Genomic DNA, 24,170 nt, shown 5'->3' on the forward strand with positions numbered 1-24,170 from the left:
GTTACTATTTCAGGAAATTGTTTCCTCTGGTTGAAAGAGGGCTGAAAGCTAGCTAGGAACTTGAATAAATAACACCTTACAGGTCAGCTCTGGCCTGGAATCCACAAGGGGATTGAAGGTGGAACTAGTGTGGATAGCACATGGCATAAACTCCTTCCTAGTCCAGGGGCTAAACACTGGATTCCCAATACAGGTGTATATTTTAACATGGTACATACATACACACACGTTATGCTGAGAAGGCAGAAAGAAGAGCAAGAAGTTCTTTAATGGGCTAAAGACTCAAATCAGACCCATTTCACAGATTTCACCCCCACACCACTCTCTCTCTCTCTCTCTCACACACACACACACACAGACTGCCCAATGCTCTCATTATAGTCAGTGTCTAATTTGCTCCCATTTACAGTAAGCATATTTGTTGATACAGTTTGAACCTCTCTAGTCTGGCACTCTCTCATCCAGAAACAGCCGTAATCCAGCATGATTTTCACTAACTGGATGACCATTTATCACAGGTCTGGCCAAGTTTCCCACAGTCCCATAAAGTTTGTTTCCAGCCACCAGTCCTGGCTCTCAGTGTTCTGGGCAGTTATTTAGCTGTAATTTACCCCTAAAGGTCTCCTAAGTGCCCAGCAAACAGTGGGAGTGTTGGTAATGTGCTAGACAATATTGACCTCCCTTGGTCTGGCAAATTCTCTCGTTCAGCACCAGTGAGGTCCCAAGGGTGCCAGACTAGAGTGGTTCAGCCTGTATTAGAAGCTGGTTCCTAACCTAAGCACAAAAAAAGAGGGTGTGTATCACACAATGTTATCAGCACAGGTGAGGCAGATTACGGTGACCATCTCTTGATACCTTCAAATGCAGAATGGGGGCCTTTTTGGAAGATACACTTGAGTCAAATTCAAAGTACAGGTTGAACCTCAGAGGAAATCAGCACCAGCATAAGCCCGGAACAGTTACAAACACAGTTTCCCTCCTATATGCAGCATAGGCTATTCTGTAGCATGTGTTATACAGGAGGTCAGACAGCGAGCAACACCCATGGAAACCTCTGGAGCTGCTTAGACGAGGCGTAAGGTTGGTCTAGGGCATTTCTAAGTGCAGGGGAAGCAATAAACCTGTCCTCAGTTCCCTGATTTCACTGTCCAAGAGCAGCTCTCAGATGGCCGTGTCACGGTTCCAAGGGTGACCCTTTCTGCCAAGGATGGAGAAGCTGAGAGGCAATGACATCCAAGGAAAAGCAAGGATACCAAAAGAAGATCCAAGATCTCATTACTGGGGAGGGAGCAGCAGACAAGAGCCTGCACGAAGGATATCTCATGCAAGTATAACTCACCAGTTCAACCTGTACTCTGTGTTCCCCTCTAGTCCCTGGACCATACAACAACAACATGGAGCTGCACACAACATTCATTTATAAAAGTCAAAGTGCTTTATAAAAGGTGGTAAGTATTCCTAATCCCATTGTACTGATAAAATAGGTAACAACCTATCATTGATAACTCCTATTGGAGTTACTCCTCCAGCTCAAGGAGCTGCTGATGGAACATTGCAGGGGAAAGTTGCTAGAAAAGGAAAGGTACAAGGGAGGAGAGGTGGGTGCCTGCACCTGTTGACTTCCAAGAGAGGAAGGAGCCTGGCACAAGGAAAGATGGCATGTCAGGTCTTGGAGTGGGGGGAAATGCTGGGAAGTCCTCAGGTAGTACCTCTAATAACTTCACCCCCTGCTACAAAGAGTATCACCTGGAATTGTGCCACCACTCATTGGTCCAGTTCTGCTTACCTGGAGCTTCTGCAGTAGCACCACATCAGCAATCTTGTCCTTGTCCTGCTTGGTTTGCTTGGCTTTCCAGTACTGCTTCTGCGCAGAGTAGCGGTTCATGGGACACACTTTGAAGAGACAATCTAGAAGGACAGAAAGCCAAAGGGTTACAATGCATCACACTAAGGGCATGCTGAGCTCAGTCAGAGGTGTATCTCCCATGGAGAGCCACATCTCTGGCTGGGCAGCGAGAGAATAAGGCTGGTTGTGTTCAAATGCTGTAAGTAGAGTCCTGCGCGGACACAAAACTTGTATCCACAAAAATGAGCTGTGGCTCTCTGCATCCACATCTGCAGGTGGAGATACCCACAGATATAAAGCAGATACCAGCAAATCTGCAGGCTTAGAGATACAAAATTTGTATCCGCATCTGTATCCATGAAAGTGAGCCACAGATATCCGCAGCCACATCTGTGGATACAGATACCTGCAGCTATGAAATGGCCCCAGTTTCACATCTGATAGGTACAGCGGACTCAGTGGTTTAACCTGCTCCCTGACTTTCAGATCTATTTGCTTTCATCAGAAATTACCAGGCAAACTGGTAAGACTTTCAGCCCGGGTGCACTGCAGTGAGAGTCCAGACACATGCTGCAACAGATACAGAAATTTCCTTCATTTCCTTGTGGAGAGCTTATTGAATGAAGTGTAAGTCTCTTTGGGGTCAATTGAATTAAATGCCAAGCTTCTGTACTGCCATGGGCCGGGATTGCATCTCGAGAGAGGAGATGTAATGTGCGACCTGGGAGTTCAAAGGAGCGTACTGCAAATTAGCGAGACAAGGATGGACTTTTGGAACAAGAACCATTAAATGGATTTCCTGGGGAATACCTCTGTGGAGGTGAATGCAAATCCCCCAACTCTGGTGTTGCACAGAGCCAGGCTTTGGAAGGGACTACCTGAGAACAGGTTACTGGCTGCTGACTGATCTTGTCTCCAGAAGCAGGAACAGGCCCAAACCATATTAACAAAATAGCTAAACTGCCTTGCCTGGTTGTGGTGCTGAATGGGAGACCATTATGACTATATAAACGTAAGGGAAATGCTATGGTGGGGTTTGAAGGATTGCTACTAATGGAGTCTACAGTTGTAACTGGGTGACCTCTGCCTGGCTTATTACCACGTATGCGGCTTCTTTGGTCGTCTATAATTTGTTTTCTCTGTGATGCTTTCACCTTCAGAAAAAACGTGCTTCCTTGGCAAGAAATGGAGGGTTATTTTTAACCGCAGGTCACACTGGCCATAAGCTCTGGTAAGAAAGCCAAGTGCCTTTTAGTCAGTCTGGCTTGCTTGGGATACCACAGAAGGCTGGAAACTGTGAGACCTGGAAAAAGCCCACTTAGAAGAGAGGCAGAGAGACTTGGGTCTCTGCCAGCGCTCCCTCTAATCTTTTCCATCCATGTGCAGATTTTTTCTGTTCATGTGGGCAAATGTGCACCACCCATAGAAACAAAATCCTAGCTATGGGCACTCTGCTAATCAGCTGGGCAGCATTTGAATATCTCCTAAGCAGTCACTCCAGTGCACACCTTACAAGGAATGCTGGTCTCTGTCCAAGAAAGTGACAGCAGAGAAATGGAAACTTTTATTACCCTAAAACTACAGGCTACTTTCCTCAGATCCCACCAAGGAATACACCAAGAAACTACACCATCTGCTCAGGACACTCCCTACACAAGCACAAGAACAGATTTATACCAACACACCTCTAGAGCCCCGTCTGGGGCTATTCTACCTACTACCCAAGATCCACAAACCTGGAAATCCTGGACACCCCATCATCTTGGGCATTGGCACCCTCACTGAAGGACTGTCTGGTTATGTGGACTCTCTCCTCAGACCCTATGCCACCAGCACTCCCAGCTATCTCCGAGACACCACTGACCTCCTGAGAAAACTGCAATACATTGATGACCTACCAGAAAACACTATCCTAGCCACCATGGATGTAGAGGCTCTCTATACCAACATCCCACACAAAGATGGAATAAATGTTATCCGGAACAGTATCCCTGATGATGCTACAGCACATCTGATGGCTGAGCTCTGTAACTTTATCCTCACACACAACTATTTCAGATTTGGAGACGATATATACCTTCAAATCAGCAGCACAGCTATGGGTACCCGCATGGCCCCTCAATACGCCAATATTTTTATGGCTGACCTGGAACAGCGCTTCCTTAGCTCTCGTCCACTAACACCCCATCTCTACTTACGCCAGGCGTGTCCAACCCGTGGCCCGCAGGCGGCCCTGGACAGCTAGTAATGCCGCCCCACAAGATCGTAAACTTTTAACATTATTATGTGATTTATATACATTAACTATATTATATATTTTATATGAGGCCCAAGACAATTTGTCTTCACACAATGCAGCCCAGGCAAGCCAAAAGCTTGGACACCCCTGACTTATGCTACATTGATGACATCTTCATCATCTGGACCCATGGGAAGGAGACTCTGGAGGAATTCCACCGGGACTTCAACAACTTTCACCCCAACATCAACCTCAGACTGGAACAGTCTACAAGGAGATCCACTTCCTGGACACCACGGTGCTAATACGCGATGGCCACATCAATACCACCCTGTACCGTAAACCCACCGACCGCTACGCCTACCTTCATGCCTCCAGCTTCCATCCCAGACACATCACACGGTCCATTGTCTACAGCCAAGCACTAAGATATAACCGTATTTGCTCCAACCCCTCCGACAGAGACAAACACCTACAGGATCTCTGCCAAGCATTCTTGAAACCGCAATACCCACCTGAGGAAGTGAAAAAACAGATCAACAGAGCCAGACGTGTGCCACGAAACCTCTTACTACAGGACAAGCCTGAGAGAGAAACCAACAGAACACCACTAGCCATCACCTACCGTCCTCAGCTAAAACCTCTACAGCGCATCATCAGGGATTTACAACCCATCCTGGACAATGATCCCCCACTGTCACAGGCCTTGGGAGGCAGACCAGTCCTTACCCACAGACAACCTGCCAACCTGAAGCAAATCCTAACCAGCAATTATACACAGCACCACAGTCACTCTAACTCAGGGACCCATCCATGCAACAAACCTCTTTGCCAGCTCTGCCCCCATATCTACACCAGCAACACCATTACAGGACCTAACCAGATCAGCCACACCATCGTGGGTTCATTCAGCTGCACATCTACCAATATAATTTATGCCATCACGTGCCAGCAATGCCCCTCTGCTACATACATCGGACAAACTGGACAGTCTCTACGTAAAAGAATAAACGCACACAAATCAGATATCAGAAATGGCAATATACCAAAACCCGTAGGAGAGCATTTCAATCTACCAGGCCGCACAGTAGCAGACTTAAAAGTAGCTATCCTACAGCAAAGAAATTTCAAGACCAGACTCCAAAGAGAAATTTCTGAGCTACAATTCATCTGCAAATTCGACACCCTCAGCTCAGGATTAAAAAAAGACTGTGAATGGCTGGCTAAATACAAAAGCGGCTTCCCCTCCCTTGGTGTTCACACCTCCAGATCAACTGCTGGTAGTAAGCCTCATCCTTCCTGGCTGAGCTAACCTTGTTATCCCCACCCTTGCTCTGGCTTATTTATACCTGGCTCTGCAGATTTCCATGACCAGCACCTGATGAAGTGAGTCTGTGCTCACGAAAGCTCATGCTCAAAACTTTTCTGTTAGTCTATAAGGTGCCACAGGACCCTTCGTTGCTGTACCCTAAAACTGTGACTCTTGCCTCAAACAGGTCACTGTGCACAGAGGTACCTGTCTGCACACCCTTGCTACCTTTTGTAGCTCTGCCAACACCTGGTCTCTATGCATGCCCAGCCAAGTCACTCACAGCAGTGCAATCCAGAGTGACTCCAATTCCGTGGAGTCACACCAAATTCACGCTGGTGAAACAGCCCAGCAGAACTGAGAGGTGTGGCCCCTGGAATATTAATGAACAGAACATGTGAAATGTTCAGACCAATTGGGATCTTCCCCTCTGTTGCATCTGGAATAAAGCACATGAGAAACTGGCAGCAGAACTAGAAAAACAACAGTTAAGATGGCCAGTTCAACTGGGCTCTGAGTTCACAAGGAAATCCCCCAGGATTCTGCATGACTGAGCATTTGGTCTGTGAAATAACCATTCAAAGTGCAACATCTCTCTTTGGGTGGGCATACCCTGTGGGAAGGACACCCTGACATGGACATCAAGGGAGTCGATTACTTCTTTAGTCGTGTCGAAGAGAGACAACGCCATGTAACACATTGTGATGGTGAGTAAGTGCAGTGTTCCCCTCTAGTGAGTACTCGTGGAGAGAAGAGACTTACCATTGGTACCTGGCAGGGTTCCCTCTCAGCTGAGCATTTGGGCAGCCACCCAGGAGAGAATCAGGTGCCACCCAGCTGATAAGCAGCATGCCCACACCTAGAGGGATAGCTCAGTGGTTGGTGCATTGGCCTGCTAAACCCAGGATTGTGAGCACAATCCTTGAGGAGGCCATTTAGGGACTGGGACAAATAGATGTCAGGGATGGTGCTTGGTCCTTCCAAGAGGGCAGGGGACTGGACTAGATGACCTCCCCAGGTCCATTCCAGTTCTAGGAGATGTGTATCTCCAATTATATATATAAATCTGTTTCTACTGGTGGTGCATATTTGCATATGCCTTGGTGCATGCAGAAAAAAATTACTCCACACTCAGATGGACAAGATTAGAGGGAACATCAGCCTTCACCAGGCAATGACAGAGGTACTCTATCTCATGAGCTGCCTCTGCGGCTCCATTTTTGGTCAGGACTGGAAGCTGCTTTGGAGAGAAGAGGAGAGGGCTGGCAGAGGAAGAGATTGTAAGCCTCAATATTGTTAATTGTTCCTGAACTAGCAGCCTAGAAAGTTCACACGAAAGAAGAAAATCAGTTCCCATCCTTGGCTCCCATCCCGATTTGCTGGCAAGCAGGTGTTTATTTACCTGGGAGTGACAAACACGCAGAGGGCAGAGTTCTCATTTGGTTTGGGTCTCTAGAGTGAATCCAGGTTTCATTTCTTATTTCACAGGTCTGTTTGCTAATGGCCTGTCCCACGCCAGGGAGCCCTTGTAATGCTCTATCCACCCCCAGGTGGCTCTAGTTCTGCCCTTAGGGCAGCTACCAGGTTTTAAATTGGCCCCAAAGGCTGTGATGAGGGACATGCCCAGGGAATCTCTGAGTCCAAATCAGAGGAGTTAGTCATTGCCTCCTATATGGAGCTGGAATTGCACTGGTGTTTTCCTACCTTCCCCCACAATGAGGTGGTTATAGAAGAGTCATGCAGCTTCCAGGGCAAGGTGGGAGCAGGGCCTGGCTCTGGGCCCTGGAAGGGGAGGAACCAAGGGCAGAAGGGGCAGGGCCTAGGGCATTCATGACATTGTGGGTTCAATCCTTGAGGGCCTAGAGCAGGTTAGATTTGAAAAAGAAAAAAAAAAAACTGCCAGGGATAGGTCCTGCTGTGAGTGCAGGGGACTGGACTCAAGGACCCCTGGATGTCCCTTCCAGCTCCATGAGGTATGTGTAGATTACACCTTGTAAGAGTATCAGAGGGGTACCCATGTTAGTCTGGATCTGCAAAAGCAACGAGGGGTCCTGTGGCACCTTTTGACTAACAGAAATGTATGAGTATAAGCTTACGTGGGCAAAGACCCACTTCATCAGATGCACCTACATCTGATGAAGTGGGTCTTTGCTCACGAAAGCTTGTGCTCACACATTTCTGTTAGTCTATAAGGTGCCACAGGACCCCTTGTTGCTTTTAAGAGGTGGATGCAAATCAAAGCTGAGCCTCCAAACCAGTTCTAAAACTCAGAGGATTTGCAATCCAGACCTGACCATTAGAGCTGGGCGGGAAATTTTATTTTGGCAGCATGGTTTTAGGTTGAAAGAGATTGATTCACTGAGACCAAAACCTGTTGCCAAACTGCCAACGCTTCCCAAGTGGTCAAAAAGAAGCCAATTTTCTAGTGCAAAATGAGATTAGGTTTTGAAATGTAACCTAAGTAGACTGTTAAAAGATTTAAAAAGAAAAAAAAAAAGGGGGTCAAAATAGGAACAAATGTTTGAATTAACCCAAGCTAATCACACACACACACACACACAAAAAACACATCAGTTTTTCTGCTTTTCACTCTGAGATTTCAACTTCTCATCCTGGTCTGAGATGGACAAAACCTTTGAAAATATTCCTGGGACAGCAACAGTGTTACCTACGCTGCTGGAATGAATATAGCATCTCATGCCCTCTTGGTATCATCCTCGCAAACAGAGAAACCAAAGCACAGAGATCCAGTAACTTATCCACTACCATGCAGAACCCAGAAAGCCTGGAGCAAAGGCAGGATTTGAAGCCTAGAGTTTGACTGCCAGCCCTGTGATCTAACTACTTTCCCATCCACTAACCCTCAGGAGTGAAGAGTTAATGGTGGTAGGCTGTGGGTAGCTGGCATGATGTTAGTTTCACGACTGCCCTCAGCTGCATTCCTTAAAGCAACCCCAGGGCGGAACACGTGCGCTCTCAAATAGGCCTTGGCAGGGGTTAAACTGAACTGAATTTAAACATCAGGAGAAATCCCTCGAGGAGCAGGAACCAGAATCTTCCAGTCTGAAGGGCAAGCGCAGGTACGACTACATTACTGGAACATTTCAGGCCTTACCAATCCAGTTAGGTGCTGAGCCCCGGCAAGACACTAAGCATTCACAACACCTAGAAGGCAGCACTCAGCACTGGGCAGAATCACGCCCCGCATGTCCTTGTCCTCTCCAGCTGCAATTATGCTGTCTATCTGCTACACACACACACACCCGCAAAAGCCCATTAAAAAAATAACATCACACACACGCCTGGTTTGATTTCTCCCAACGTGCTGCAACTGGGGGCTGTGCCTCTCAGAAGAGCCTCGGAGGGAAACCACAAAAAAGCCAGGGAACAGGATGTACCAGGCTCCTGTCAGGATGTGCTGCCCTGACCAGCCCAGGCACTCCACGGCTGAACTCTGCCTTTCTAGTCCCAGGGCAAGGAAGAGAGAGACTCCCAAGATATTTTTCAAATTATCGGCCCGGTTTGCACTTGCGACCGCCCTTTTGTGTAACTCTGGCAGCACCAAGGGCCCTTAAAGGGGGCAGAAACAGCTCCCCAAGCATCCCTCTATATCAGACCAGTGCCTCAACAAAGGTGTTAGATTAGCACACTGAGGGAACACATTGCTTCAGAGGTGACTAATGCAGGGATTCCAGAGGGGCACAGGCCATGTGGCCCTGCTCTGCCCCCTGCCCCACATCCCCCATCTGCTCTGCTCACACCCCGGCCACTCCCTACCCCTGCTCCACCCCTGCCCACCTCTTCACGCAGAAGCCCTGCACTGCTTCTGGTGAGTGTGGGGCAGTTTTCCCCCCTTCCCAGGAAGCTCATGCTGCTCTCAGCCACACCATTGCAGGGGAGAGGTAGGACTGCCCTGCACTCACTGGAAGTGGCACAGTGCTGATGCTACACCCCCACGTTGCCTGCGCACTGCTGTATGGCTTCTCCCCACTTCCTGGGACCCACAGGGTCTATGGGAAGCAGGTCGTAGTTTAGAGCAGAGGTTCTCCACATTTCCAGGCTACTCTGCCTCATTCTCGAGGTTGATTTGTCTTGCGTATACCCACCTTTCACTTTACTTAAAACCGACCTGCTTGCAAAAATCAGCCATAAAGATGTCTCAGCCCCATCATTACTGAAAAATGGCTAAAATTCTCTCATGCATAGCACATAATTACAAAACAAATCAGTTGGAATATAAATATTGTATTTACATTTCAGTGTATAGTACACAGAACAGTATAAACAAATCACTGCCTGTGTAGAATTTTTGTTCTTACTGACTTGGCTAATGCTTTTCATAAAGCCTGTTACAAAACTTGGCAAATCTCCAGATGAATTGATGTGTTTCCTGGGAGACACCTGGGGACCGCAGGGGTATACATACCTGTGGTGGAGAACCACTGAGTTAGAATAGCCTTGGGGGTGCTCTAACTTATACCAGGCAGGGACCTGCACAGTCACAGAATGCAAAGAAGGCTCACAGTCACCATAAGCCTCCTTCTGTCCCTTGCCCAAGAGTGGCAATGGAGGATCGGGGTTTGCACTGTGAAGGAGGAGGGAAAAAGCAAACAATGTATTTATAAAAGCCCCCAAAGGACTGCTATGTTCCCAGCTATTCTAACAAGTGGCTGAACATGACAGTCTGATTCGATGTGGAACAGAGATGGGCAGGTCTAGATCTGAACAGTTACAGTCTGGAAGAGTTTGGATCCAGGCCCATTTATGCCTGGCTGCTATGAGAAGGAACCATGACTCCTTACTGCTGGCTCAGGTTTCACCATGGTTGCTTTAGGTTGCTCCAATCCAAGTAAAAGACAAGGAGTACCAGCGATATCAGGGCAGCGGGATGATTCCTTGCAGCTGTACAAGGTGAACCTCTCTCATCCAGCACCCCAGGGACCTGATGGGTGCAGAATGAGAGAATTTGCCAGACTGCAGGAGGTCAGTATTGTCTAGAAGCATCACCAACACTGCCACCGCTTACTGGGCTCTTAGAAGACATTTAGGGAAAAATTACAGCTAACGAACAACACAGAACACTGAGAGCCAGGGCTGGTGGCTGGAAACAAACATTATGGGACCACGGGAAACTCAGCCACACCCATGATAAGTGGTCGTCCGGCTAACTGAAATTACATTGGATTATAGATGTCGCCACACAAGAGAGTTCCAGACTAGAGAGGTGCAACTTGTATAAAGTTCACTGGCCTTTGCTCTCAGTCAAAAGCATGAGCCTGAGGGTGGCAAAGCAGAATCATGTATTTGCAAGGTCTCTTCCACACAGAATGCACACCAGAGTCCCAGGACACAAGTTTTGGGATGGGGGAAAAGAGTTGCACCCCAAGGGCTCATTATGCATCTTTCTGTACGAACAGCTCCCTTCAACTCTGGGTCAGAGCAAGGGAGACTAAACGAGGACAAGAGTAAAGCCTGCACGTGAGAGCACCAAGTGAGAGATCGTGTCCTGTATCACGCTCAATCAGCCCAAATGGCAGCTGGTACAGCAGACCCCTTCCATTTCTATTTCAATTGGACACAAGGAGAAACTCCCAACACAATGTGCAACAATAGCTGTGCAACTCACTTCTGTAAGGTACCGCTACAGCATACAGCTAAGACGCGAAAGACAATTTCTCACACACTGATGTGTGCCCAACAGCACTGGCAGTTACTGGAGCCCGCATAGAAGAGATGCAAATAACAATCACTATCAAGAATACAACCTGGGGTTGTGGAAAAAAAAAAATCCCACCCCCCAGCTTCATATGTACATTGCTTGCAGTGTGCACCCAGCTGGAGTGATCTGGTGCATTCTGGAGCTGATTTACAGCATCTACCCCAATGAAAACAGAAGCTCCTTGGGCAGGGAGGGGCTGCCTCTTCCTTTAATATTCGGCACAGTGCCAAGTGCACCAGGTTCATGCTAGAATCACTGCTAATGCCAGGGAGGTGTATTGGGGGGGGAGGGGTCTTTGTACCTTCCTCAGATTCATTTGGCTCAGCATCTGGGCCATCCCAGCAATGCTCTCTTGCAGCCGCAGGGCTAGCAGTGAGTCACGGGATGCACAATTTACCCAGACATGGGCAAAATGGGAAATGTTCATGTTAGAACATAAGAACGGCCATAGTGGGTCAGACCAAAGGTCCATCTAACCCAGTATCCTGTCTTCCCACACTAGCCAATCCCAGCTGCCTAGAGGGAGAGAACAGAACAGGTAATCATTGAGTGATCCATCCCGTCTCCCATTCCCAGCTTCTGACAAACAGAGGCCAGGGACACCATTCCTACCCATCCCAGCTAACAGCCAATGATGCACCCAACCTCTGTAAATTTATGTAGCTCTTTTTTGAACCCTGTGAACATCTTGGTCTTCACAACCTCCTCTGGCCAGGAGTTCCACAGGTTGACTGTGAGCTGTGTGAACATTTGTATAGAGCACTGATGTACCCATGGCTGCCCCCAAGATATTACAGTGACAAAATGAGTATTAGTGAACCGACTGCTGATGGTGAAAGAGACCAGCTTTTGAGCTACACAGAGATCTTCGTCAAGTCAGGGAAAGATAACGAAAGGGCCACAGCTACATACAAGATCAACCAGCCAATTCAGCATATGTAGCAAGCACATCTTCTGAAGAACTGGTCAAGGTGAAGTGGCCTACTAACATCCCTGTAGTCATAGAACAAAAAGGGGAAGGGGTAGCAGGTTACAGATTACGGTAACAAGCCATAAATCCCGTCTTTGTTCAGGTCTTGATTTTCAGCAGCTAGTAAAGTTATGAATTTGGGCTTCCAGGCTCACCTTTGGAAAGAGTTCTGCAGGTTTCCATGGCCTAAAGGATGACTGAAAGCTCAGACAGAAAGTGATCGCTTTGGGAAAAGTCATCATCCACAGGTAATATGTGTGAGTTCCTTCCAGCGCTGATGGCTAGGTTGATCAATGGCTATTAGTCAGGATGGGTCCGGTTTCACTCACACAGCTGTAGGCTTCATCATCATAGCAATGGGGATATGACAGTTTGTTTGGCATCTGTTGTTCTGGTGCCACTTCAAGTTGGTCCATGAGGAGTCTGCTTCAGACGAAGTGCTTGGAAAGGTTGGGGGTGGGGTATCTGAACGCCAGAAGAGGGGTTCAGGAAAGATTTTTTAAAGGATGGAGTCCCCATCGAGTTTGAGCTGTAGGTGTGTGATGATCTCCCATATGGATTCCAGTGGTAAGTGGTCGATAACAAACAGGGTATGCAGCCAGAACAGGTTTTATTTCTGTACGGATGCAGGTTCTGTTGATGTATGTGTGTGGTCTGTTCCATGACATGACCTACTTTTCTGGTGGAGCATCCCTATCCAGCAGAGGCCGGTTTAAGTGGGTTAAGGTGCATATCCCAGACTCCCTCCTCAGAGCATGTTCTATCGTATCTGAGTGCCTGGCTGTAGATAACAGATTTCTTAGGTGTGTTCAGGGTGGTTACTGGATCCGAAAAGGCAGGTGCAAAGATCTGCGGGTTTCCTGTATGTTGTTGTCTCAAGAGTTCAATGCTGAAGCAGTATGTGGTGTCCAGGAATTTGAGGCTAGTGTGGGAGTGTTCTAGAGATGGTCACTGTTGAAGCTGTGGAAATCTAGGAGGAAGTTCAAGTTGTCTGTCCAGAGGCTGAAAATATCATTGATGTATCTGAGGTATGTCATTGGTTTGGTGGTGTATTTGTCCAGAAATTCTTCTCTGAGATGGAGGTAAAACTGTTGTGGAGGAGGATGAGATGGAGGAGTTTGGTGATGTTTTGGGGGTGGATGTCCATGGATTGTCCACGATCTCATAAACATTTGAAGTAGGTAGCTACGCCATCATTGCGAGGGACGTCGATGCACAGGAAAGCAACATCTATGGGAGGATGTTAATATTGTGGATTTTGTGGAAGAAGTTGTTTGTGCTGTGGAGGAAGTTGGCCCTTTGTGCGCCGAGCGATTTGAGTGTGGTTTCCATGAGTCCCAATATTTCTTCAGTAAGAGTGCTGTGGCCAGATATGATAGACCTGACAGGGTTCCCCTGTCTGTGTGTAGAAGGTGCTTGGGGTGGTTTAATGGGAAATGGGTTTGCAGGTCTTTCCCCTGGGCACTACCTACAAGAGAAGTAATAGTATCCGCTTCCCCCACCCTCTGTGCCATGTGTGGGAAGGAAGGCAGCTCTGCAAAGCTGAATTCCTTCAAGAACGATATGGCTGAGTTTGAGGTACCTTGAAGTCCAAGTCTGGGGAGGGTGTTGCCCACCCCAACAGCTAGGAATCCCTACTCACTGGCCTTGCCACCGCTGCCGGCACCGCAGAGAGCAGTGGAACCTCAACCCAAAGGAGTGAAGAGGAAGAGAGTGTCCATTGTTCTCTTCTGCTGACTCTTGGCTCTTGAATCACATCCCAAGCCTGAAAGGAGCCAGCCACTGAGGGAGTTTGATGCCTTGCCGGCTGAGACACAGAGGGGCTGGCAAATGGAAGGCTTCCAGGAAAGAGGGGAAAGTTTTGGCTTCAGTTGCCCATTGCCACAAGCCAGGAGCTGCTCCGTCCATTGCTTGATTCATCACCATTTCCATGTGGACCAGGACTCCAGAAAGCCAGCTCACAAAGGGAAATTCTGCAGCGGCTGCCGCTCACTGAGAATGGGAAATAATGATTGAGGCTCGCACCAGGATGGGGTGGGGCGGCCATAGCGTGACAACCAAGAACGGGTGGGGAGTTAATGCATCTCCCTAAATCCTGCCCGTCTTAGAAAAGAGCAACTTAATCTCTCCTCGAGAGGCGTGGTGAAGCAGAGCAGGCCTCTGGCACAGTTAATGCCTAGTGCCAACAGCCTTCCCATGAAACAGATGCTCACTGCCCTCTCTCCAGCCCTCTGTCTCGCCCAGTCACACCTCCTTTCCTCCTCTAAAGGCATTCCATCCACCAGCAGCCAGGATGCACGGATGTAGGCACAGCAAGAAACAGGCCTCAGGACATCAGGTCAAGCTTCAGAGAGGAAGGATGGGATGTGGTAAAGGCCCCGAAGTAGGACTCCAGAGACTGGATTCCATTCCTGGCTCTGCCTCAATTTCCCTCAGCAAATCTGTGCCACACTTCCCCAAATGTAGAACAGGGCAAATAGGTATTCCGCCATCTGTCTTGTCTATTCAGATCACACACTCGCATGGAATCACAGAAGACTAGAACTAGAAGGGGCCTCGAGAGGTCATTGAGTCCAGTCCCCTGCCCTCACAGCAGAACCAGGCACCATCGAGATCATCACTGTCTGCGGTATGTCTAATCTGCTCTTAAGTATCTATCAGGATGGGAATTCCACACTTAGGCAGTTGATTCCAGTGTTTAACCACCCTGGAAGTTCGGAAGCTTTTCCTAATTCCGACCTAAACCTTCCTTGCTGTCATGTAGGCCAATTGCTTCTTGTCCTGTCGTCAGAGGCTAAGGAGAATAATTTTTCTCTCTCCTCTTCTTCACACCCTTATAGGTACTGGCAAACTGCTATCATGTGCCCTCTCAATCATCTCTTTTCCAAGCCCAGGTCTTTCAGCCTTCCCTCACAGCTCATGTTCTCTAGATCTTCCATCAGCTTTGCTGCTTTTCTCTGGACCCTCTCCAGTTTCTTCATACCTTTATTGAAACGTGGAGCCCAGAGCTGCCCACCAAACTCCATCTGAGGCCGAATCACTGCAGAGTGGATGGCAGAACAAGAGCAACAAAAGTTAATCCGACTAAGACCGGCTCTCTCCTAGCACAATGGGGCACTGACCTCAGCCAGTGTTACTGCCACACACATAGAAATCACCATCTCTTGCTATTAAGTGACCAGATCCGGGGAGGGTGCAAATTCTCCTTTTCACCCACAGCAAAGCTCCAGGCATTGAGAGAGTCGCTTTCTCCAAGTCACAAAGCCAGCAGCCACTTGAGGAACCAAGGACAATATTCTGGTCTCCCATGTTTCAGAAGCGTGAATTCAACCTGGAACAGGCACAGAGAAGGGCTACTAGAAGGGTCTGAGGAATGGAAAAAACCTACCTTATGAGCGAGGTGCAAATACCTTGGTCAGCTCATCCAGAAGAAGGGTGAGGGGAGATACAAGAGCTCTCTCTCTAGACACCAGAGGGATAAATACCGAAGGTGGAAAGGAGTTATTGAAGTTAAGTGCGCATGTGCACCCCAAGAATAAATAGGTTAAGAAATGGCCATCAGCAAGGTTAGGCTTGAAATTAGGTCTAACCATCCAAGGAGTGAAGTTCTGGAACAGCCTTCCAAGGGGAACAATAGAGCAAAACACCTAACCGGCTTCAAGACTGAGCTTGATATGACGCTGGAGGGGGCAGCACAATGGGACTCTTTGCAACAGCATGCAGGCGAACCGCAAATATCGTCCATGGCCAGTGACAGGACACTGGGGCAGGTCAACACTAGATCTTAATGCTGATCGCAGGTACGCAATTCCAGCCACAGCAATTGCATAGCTGGAATCGACATATCTACCATCAACTTATCTAGCTGTCCTCACCTCAGGAGGCCAACAGGACAAACTCTCCCCTTGACCTCCCTTACTCCTTGTGATATTGAGGCGTGCAGGGGTCAGCTGACTACCCCGATAGTTCAATTTCACATGTCCCCACTAGGTGCACGAAATCAAACCCCAGGAGATCAACCCTCACCGGGTGGATCTCCCAGTAAGTACAGACATACCCTAGATGGCAATGATACTGAGTTCTTTCACGTGTGCCTGCCTGGTGGGTCTTACCCCCATGCTCAGGGTCCAACTGATTAGCATATTTGGGAGCAGGAAGGAATTTCCCCAGGGTCAGAGTGGCAGAGACCGGGGGAGAGGGGAGATGTCCTCCTTCCTCTGCCTCATGGGGCACAGGATGCTTGCAGGTTGAAACTCTTGCAAATTGTGCATTCTCTGTCATTTGAGGCCTTTAAATCATGAGTTGAGGACTTCAGTGACTTAGCCAGAGGGCAGGGGAACATTCCAGGGCAGATGGGGTTCTGTAGCCTGCCATGTGCAGCAGGTCAGACCAGATGACCAGGATGGTCTCTTCTGATCTTAATCTACAAGTCTAAGAAGATGGAAAGGCTACAAAGGTGCAGGAGGGTTATGTTCCAGCATGACAGCCCTGGAGAGTGCCAGCTCTGTCAGCCCAGAGTGCACGTGGCAGGAGGGCTTCCCCCACTTTGGTGCACAACTGCTGTTCTGCCTTGAAAGAGAGAGGCATGAAGAATCCACAGGCCATTCAGCCCTTGGGATCTCTGCTGGGAGCCGGAGCAGAGAGACCATTAACTCTGAAGGACAAGGGCAGACCTGCAATATTGACACCTATGCTACAGCTATAATAGAGGAGTGCAAGCGGGTGCCCACGTCCTGCAGGAGGCAGCGTTTTCCCATGGTCAGCTTCATAAGGAATAAAACCGCAGAGCTTCTTACCCCGGAACTTCTTGGGTGGATTATCCAGATCGCCAGCTGCCGGTTCCACCACGCACCGATCATCCACCAGCCTAGAAAACAAGCAAGCCAATGATATTTCAGAGACAAAGCCATTACAGCCCAGACTCCAGCTAGCTAAGCGGCCTCGCCACAAACCACAGAGCTGCCAATCCAGCTGCTGTAGCATCACAGGTTTCGAATCTGAACATCAGTAACGTCACACGATGGTAGAACCACAAGACAACTTCCTGTGTTGCCTTCTGAGCTATCTGGACGCCATAAATACCTATCACCAGATCACTTTGGCCCAGGGTGAAAGTAATGTACATTTGTTAGGAGTACTATGGTACTGCAACCCCCTTTCTTCTTTGGAGTGGGGGTGACAAGGCAGGCTGTTGAGGGGGGAGGGTCTGCCATATGACAGTACCTGGAAAATGCTCAAGTATGGAATAGAGTGTTGTGGGGAGGGGCCGCAGGGTAGGTGGTTGGTGGAGGTGCAGGAATCAGAGGCTGGGGAGCTCTGGGCAGGGGACTGAAGGTTTAAGGGGGTGCAGATTGGGGTGGGTATGTTTAGGGAGCTGGGGTGTAAGGGGGTGCATGAGTATGGGCTGGGGTAGTCCCGCTCAGTGACCCTGGCCTGCGCTGCTCCTGTTTCCAGTCAGATGGGAGCTGTGGGGGTGCTGCAGATCCCATAGGCATGGGAAGGGAACTAAGGACTGGGGGTGGTGGGTGCTGCAGCTTCCCCAGTTCTTGCCCCAGCACCTGGGATTCTGGCTGCTGGCCCCAAGCACTCGGGAGTCTGCTGCCAGCCCCACACTCCTGCCCCTGTCCACCTGGGGCTTTGCAGCCTCAGCTCTGTGCAGTGTAAGGGGCTGGCTCAGAGCCCTGCCCCCAAGCCACACACTTCCATACCAACGCACTGCACTGGGATGCACCGGCTTACTTTTACCTTTGCTTACGTCCTTGGCCAACTCACACCTATCAGGGTTCTCCATCATCTAGAACCTCATGAGTGTTTCACCCTCCAAGGTTATGGGCGGGAAATATCATTCACCACTTGCCCACCTGTCAATCCACCAGAACGATCTGCTGCCAACGTGCTTTGCTGGCAAAGTTTCTCATCTCCCCTACTAGGGCTCTCCTCCACGACTCATTCACCTAGCCAGGTTGCAGAATCTCACACGCTAATCCTGAAGGTGCTGCTAGAAGAGAACACTAGGTGGCTTGGTCAACAGCCATCATGTATCTTAGGGTTCCTGTAAGTTCCTCGTGGTCATTCGATGCTTTTGCTTCTAGCCCCAGCAGGGCTCAGCGGACAAAAAGAAAGTGAATCAACTGTGCCAAGGGACAGCATGAGACATGCAGCTGGGCTCCAGACTGGAGCTTTCCCAACTTTTGGATCCAGGGCTTCCCCCTGCACCTCTCTGGCACGCACAGCCAGTAAAGCGAAGTATTTTGAAGAGAGTTTTAGGCCAAGATACAGCTCAGTTCTCCTCTCACCCCAACCACTTCAGCCAGCTCCCTTGTTTTAGCCTGCTCTGCTACGGCCCTTCATAGGTGATTATTCCACATAAGCGCTAGAGAACATGAGCTACAAGGGAAGACTGAAAGAACTGGGCTTGTTTACTTTAGAAAATAGAAGACTGAGCAGGGATACGATTGTGGATTACAAGTCCCTAAAAGAGCATTACAGGGAGGAGGGAGAAAAATTGTTCTCCTTGGCCTCTGAGGACAGGACAAGAAACAATGGGCTTAAACTGCAGCAAGGGAGGCTGAGGTTGGACATTAGGAAAAATTTCCTGTCAGGGTGGTTAAACCCTGGAATAAATTGCCTAGGGAGATTGTAGAAACCGGAGATATTTAAGAACAGATTAGATACAGACCTATCAGGGATGATCTGGACGGTGATTGGTCCTGCTGCGAGGGCAGGGGACTGGACTTGATGACCTCTCAAGGTCCCTTCCAGTTCTAGTGTTCTATGATGCCACCCTGATATGTATCAGTGAGGGAGACATGTTAGTCTGTATCTTTGAGAACAACAAGAAGTCCTGTGGCACCTTATAGACTAACAGACATTTTGGAACATCAGCGTTCGTGGGCAAAGACCCGCTTCGCCAGATGCATGAGTGGGGCACCCCGATATGCTAATTCAGGATGGGAAGGAGTTCTTTCCTATTCCGCAATTCCGTGCTCCTCAGGCCTCACAACTCTGCACATTACAAGCTCCTTTTCTGCATGACACCACCGCTAACCTTATCTCCAGGCTGATAACAGGCCCACACATGAGGCTTGGAGATGTAATGGTCTGATAAGATGACTGGGCAAGAGTATGTAATGGCAATACCATTAAGCAAGAGGGCCGGACCACTTTGTATAGTGGGGTTGCTGAGAGCCATTGAACCAAACAGTAAACCTGGGATATGATGGTGTGCACTTCAAGCCATGGGGTGCCAAGAGTGACAGCACCCCCAGTTTCAGCACTTGTGCTGTTATGAACCAATGGTTCAGACTAAAACCTTGGGGATCAGGGACAGTGTTCCCCATAAGCCGAGCACTTTGGCAGCCACCCAGGAGAGATTCAGGTGCTGCCCAGCTGATTTGCAGAGCGTGCACAGTTTCTACTGGTGGTGCACATCCACACAAGCCTCAGTGCATGTTACAAAATGTATTCTGCACACGGATGGAAGAAATATAGAGGGAGCCCTGTTCATACACTTTGGTGCTTCTGTCAGCTAAGCTCAGTGAGCAAATCAGGGACTCATTTTCTTCAGCAGGTCACTGTGTGCCACTTTTTCATTCCCCTCTATTTCAAGGGCCCCAATACCACCTCCTGCAGGCCTGGGTCTCTGCATGTCCCCCAGGTTCTGCTCACACCTGGCTGCTTCCCCTGAATTTTAGGGGCACACGTACAAACATAAAAGTCTCTATGCTTGCATCATTTCCTGAGGGCTGAAGTAAAATCTTTTCTTTCTGCCTGGGAGATAAGTTATTCAGTGTGCCAGTATTTAAAACTCCATTTAGATAATGGGAAGAGATGAAACGGGGATACTATACAGAAAGCCATTAATGGATGACATGCACTGATACTTTGATCTACAATTACAGACCTTGTGAAAGCCAATAAAGCTGCTAACCAGATGCTTGGGATGCCGGGTTGCCCCTCTTTCCCTCTGTGGGGCTTTTCTGATTGCCAGGAAAACCCTTCCGGTTCTGTCCTTGAATGCCTAGAACGTTGTCTGACATTTTGACACCGATCGGACATGGCGTTTGTATGCAACGGGGCTCCAGGCGGACAGAGAAATGCCATTATGTCGTATGTCAGGCTTGCTCAGCCAGACAGTATGTAGACCAAAGCCATGTGCCCGGATGCTGTGCTGCCAAACAAAACAACTAGAAAGACAAGGGCTTGCAAAAGCAAAGCCACGCCCTGTTCTGCCCACCTCTCATGGGAGTGTTACTCAACTGCAGCTCCACATGCCTCATCCCATCCAAGCACAACACCCGGTAGGTGTCAGGATCTATCCCAGGCCCTGACAGGAGGAGCAGGAAGAACTGGGGAACAACCTCCTCCAGCGAGGCTGGCCAGACCTGCTATTTTCCTTCATCTTTCTATCCCAGCCATTTGGAAGAGACATGCTGAGGGAAACCACGTGCTCTGGTAAACGCACCTCTGTCTCAGGGGAGCGAACACAAGAATGGCCAAACTGAGTCAGATCAAAGGTCCATCTAGCCCAATGTCCTCTTTGCAACAGTGGCCAATGCCAGGTGTGCCAGAGGGAATGAACAGAACTTGCAATCACTGAGTGATCCACTCCTGTTGTCTACTCCTCGCTTATGGCAAAGAGAGGCTAAGGATACTCAGAGAATGGGTTTGCATTCCTATTCTTCCTGGCTCGTATCTAGTTTTTTTTTTTTTTAAATGAACCCTGCTATAGCACTGGCCTTCACAACATTCTCTGGCAAGGAGTTAGTTCTACAGGTTGAATGTGTACTGTGTACTTCCTTGTGGTTGTCTTAAACCTGTTGTCTATTAATTTCATTGGGTGACGCCTAGTCCTTGTGTTATGCGAAGCAGTAAATAACACCTCCTTATTCACTTTCACGCACCATTTATGATTTTATAGACCCCTCTCCTGCCCCTTCTTAGTCATCTCTTCCAAGCGAAAAAATCCCAGCTGTTATAACCTCTCCTCCTATAGAAGCTGTCCCATACCCATAATCACTTTATAATTGCCCTTCTCTGTACCTTTTCCCATTCTAATAGATTGTTTCTTGAAAGGGGAAATAGTTCTGCAGGCAGTGTTCACAGTGTGGGCGGACCAGGAATTTATAAAGCAGCTTTGGTATTTGCTGTCTCATTATCGATCCCATTCCTAACAGTTCCTGACATTGTTTGCTTTTTTGATTGCTGCTGCACACAGAGCAGATGTTTTCAGAGAAGTCAGAAGCTTGTGCCCAATAGCCGCCGGCTGCTCAGGGCGATAGAAGTGAATTAAGCAAGTTGACAAACCATGGCATGGCTGCGTGGAAGACAGACTGCAAGGGGCCTGAGAACAACCAATGGGCCATCCTCATCTCTGGGGCACAGAGTGAGAACTGAGGCAGAGAGAAAGACAAAGCAACTTTCCCAGCATTATATGGGAAGCTTCTGACCCAGCTGGAAACTGACCTGGATCTTGTGATAGCCCAGGATAGTCCCTTAACCACTTCACCACCCTTCTCCACAGGACTGTGTCACCGGCTTGGTACTGCAACAAGCCTCTGAGGGGTTTTGCCACAAGCCTGCAGGGGGACACCCAAGAAGGTTGTTAATGGAGTCCAGAGACATTTAGTCACTGGCTCCAACCAGACATACATGTTTTTCCCAACAGCGAGGGGAAGGATCACACCGAGCCATGTGACTGATGGACTTGCCAGGCCCCTGGTGTGTGTGGGGGTGCCCAGTTCTGTGCTCTACAAAGGGGCGGAAGGGGAGCAGAGAAATTTTGCTGGGGGTGGGGAGAGGCATGAAACCAGCCAATGGGAGCTGAGATATTTTACTTGGGGAGGCACCAGCAGCTCTCCCCTCTCCCCAGCACAAGAACCAACCACGGCCCAGATTAAATGCTTGGAGGGCCAGATTGAGCCTGCGGGCTGCATCTTGCCTACCTCTGCTTTACAGCATGATCCCCCGAGTTCCAACACCAGCAGCCCTGCTCTGAAATTGCCAGGGACAGAAAACCCACTCCAGCTACCAGCAGTATTCCCAGCCAAGCTCCTGGACTGCACATTGCTGGAGTCTGCACTAATGCATGGACAGCTGGGAGTGTCTGCAAACCATGACGGATATTCTGTCTGCGGAGAACTTCTCTCTTCCCACTCTCCTGTGCCACCCTCCACCAGCCCAGCTCTGGCTGTAGGGAAAGTTCCTTTCGCTTGCTCCATCCCTAGGTGTTTGGATTCTACTCTAACTCACGGAGAGCCCTGAGACCCCGGCAGAGTGGAAAATGCGTCCTTGGAATAGGAGGCGTGAGCAAACGGAGACCAGAGAAGAGATGGTTAAAAGAGAAGCAGGAAGCTGATCTCCGTCACACTGGTATAAATCCAGAAGCCGAACAGGTGACTCTGGATTGACACCTGTATGTCAGAATCTGGCCCACATTTTTACCAACACCTTCCTCAGTGACCTCTTTCTCTTTGTTCCCTTTTTGCTGGGCACTTGAGACCAGGAAGAGTCAGCTTCCTGTGCAAGTCTCTTGGATGTCTTTTAAAGCTAGTGCAACGGAAGCTCCTGGGCGCATTAGATACCAATACAGCCGCTGGCACAACAGGGGCTGAAATTAATAGTAGTAAAGTTCTGCTTGTCACACTGATTTGGCCTGGCCCTCTCCCAGTAGTCCCTGTATGTTTTTGCAATCCTTGGGTGGAATAAATTTTGTTATATGCACCGAGGCATGTGCAGATGTGCACCACCAATAGAAACACAGGCTGTCAGCTGGGAGTGCTCTGCTAATCAGCTGGGCAGCACCTGAATCTTTGCTGGGTGGGTGCCCAACAGCTCAGCTTACAGGGAACCCCATTCTCACCAAGCTCATCAGCAGCTGGTTCAAGGAGCACAGCCCTCCAGCAGTCAGTGTTTACTCAGACTGATTTATCACACGGCTCTATTCAGAAACCACAAACCCTGGCAGTGACATGTTACAGAGAGATCCCGTAAACCAAGATCTGACCCAAAGTCCCCTGAATGCACTAGGCAGACACCCACTGACTTCACAAGGCTCTGTGGGAGAGCACAGGGGATGGAATGGGCCTTGTCTTAAACCAATGCAACGTCTGTGAACCAACACAGGCTGAACCTCTCTAATCCGGCACCCTTACGACCAGACCAATGCTGGATGAGAGAATTTGCCAGACTATAGGAGGTCAATATTGTTCAGCAGCATCACCAACACTTCCACTGCCTAAGGGGCTCTTAGAAGACATTTAGGGGTAAATTGCAGCTAAACAGCAGCACAGAACACAGAGTCAGGACTGGTGGCTTTATGGAACTGTGGGAAACTTGGCCACACCCATGATAAGCGGTCATCTGGCTAACTAAAAATGTGCCAGACTATGGATGTTACTAGACAAGAAAGCTCCCGATTAGAGAAATTCAGCCTGCACCACGTCACGAGGCTGATCGGGCCCCTGGAGACAAAAATGACATCAGACTTGCATTCAACTGTTGCTACTCCCAAGCTATGCTCAGAAGGCTTGGGAGCTTTGGTTGTTTTTTTCAGGCACCAGGTCCTGGAGTCAGGGGATAAGACAAATCTCGCAGCTTTCATTTAATGAGCAAAGCAGGCTCCTCACCCATCTGATGGTGGAGAAAAGTTTAAAGGTTCAAAAAAAACAGAAAGTAAGTAACCTTTCCCACCTCCCCCAACGTGTATTATTCTAAAAGCTCATGATCTGAAGTCTGTTTCCTGACTGCAGGGTGGGCTGACCCAGGACATTAAACACATAGAGTTGCTGGGAGTGTAGCTCTGACGGAGACTGGATAACAGAAGCTCTGCCCAAAGCCAGCGTACTGTGCACGCGGCTCTCCTCTGCGAGAAGGAAGCGCATTCTACCCGAGTCTACAGTGGTGTCAGTAGAGCACGACAACGTCCCATGGGCAACAGAAGGGATGGGTGGAGCCGGGCAGGGCCACAAAGGGAAGGGAAAGAGAGGAACAGGGAGCCAGATACAGAAAACTGGGGCAGGGAGAGACACTGTATTTTGCATAGCACGTGGCAGAGACAGGCCAACTTCCACGTGTGGGGTTTTTCTC

General features: G+C 49.0%; 1 protein-coding gene across 2 annotated transcripts in view; it reads right to left on the minus strand.

The window, feature by feature from the left end:
- Nucleotides 1–24,170, minus strand: part of ITPR3 (inositol 1,4,5-trisphosphate receptor type 3) — a 99,587-nt gene that overhangs the window by 61,834 nt on the left and 13,583 nt on the right. For both annotated transcript variants that reach the window (XM_074977770.1, XM_074977769.1), the window contains exons 2-3: nucleotides 16,880–16,950; nucleotides 1,787–1,908 (exon numbers count right to left, since the gene is read on the minus strand). In XM_074977770.1, the coding sequence (XP_074833871.1) occupies nucleotides 1,787–1,908; nucleotides 16,880–16,950 (193 nt within the window). The remainder of the gene's footprint in view (nucleotides 1–1,786; nucleotides 1,909–16,879; nucleotides 16,951–24,170) is intronic.

This window comes from Carettochelys insculpta, chromosome 26, assembly GCF_033958435.1.
Source record: "Carettochelys insculpta isolate YL-2023 chromosome 26, ASM3395843v1, whole genome shotgun sequence".
In the NCBI taxonomy this organism is placed as follows: domain Eukaryota; kingdom Metazoa; phylum Chordata; order Testudines; family Carettochelyidae; genus Carettochelys; species Carettochelys insculpta.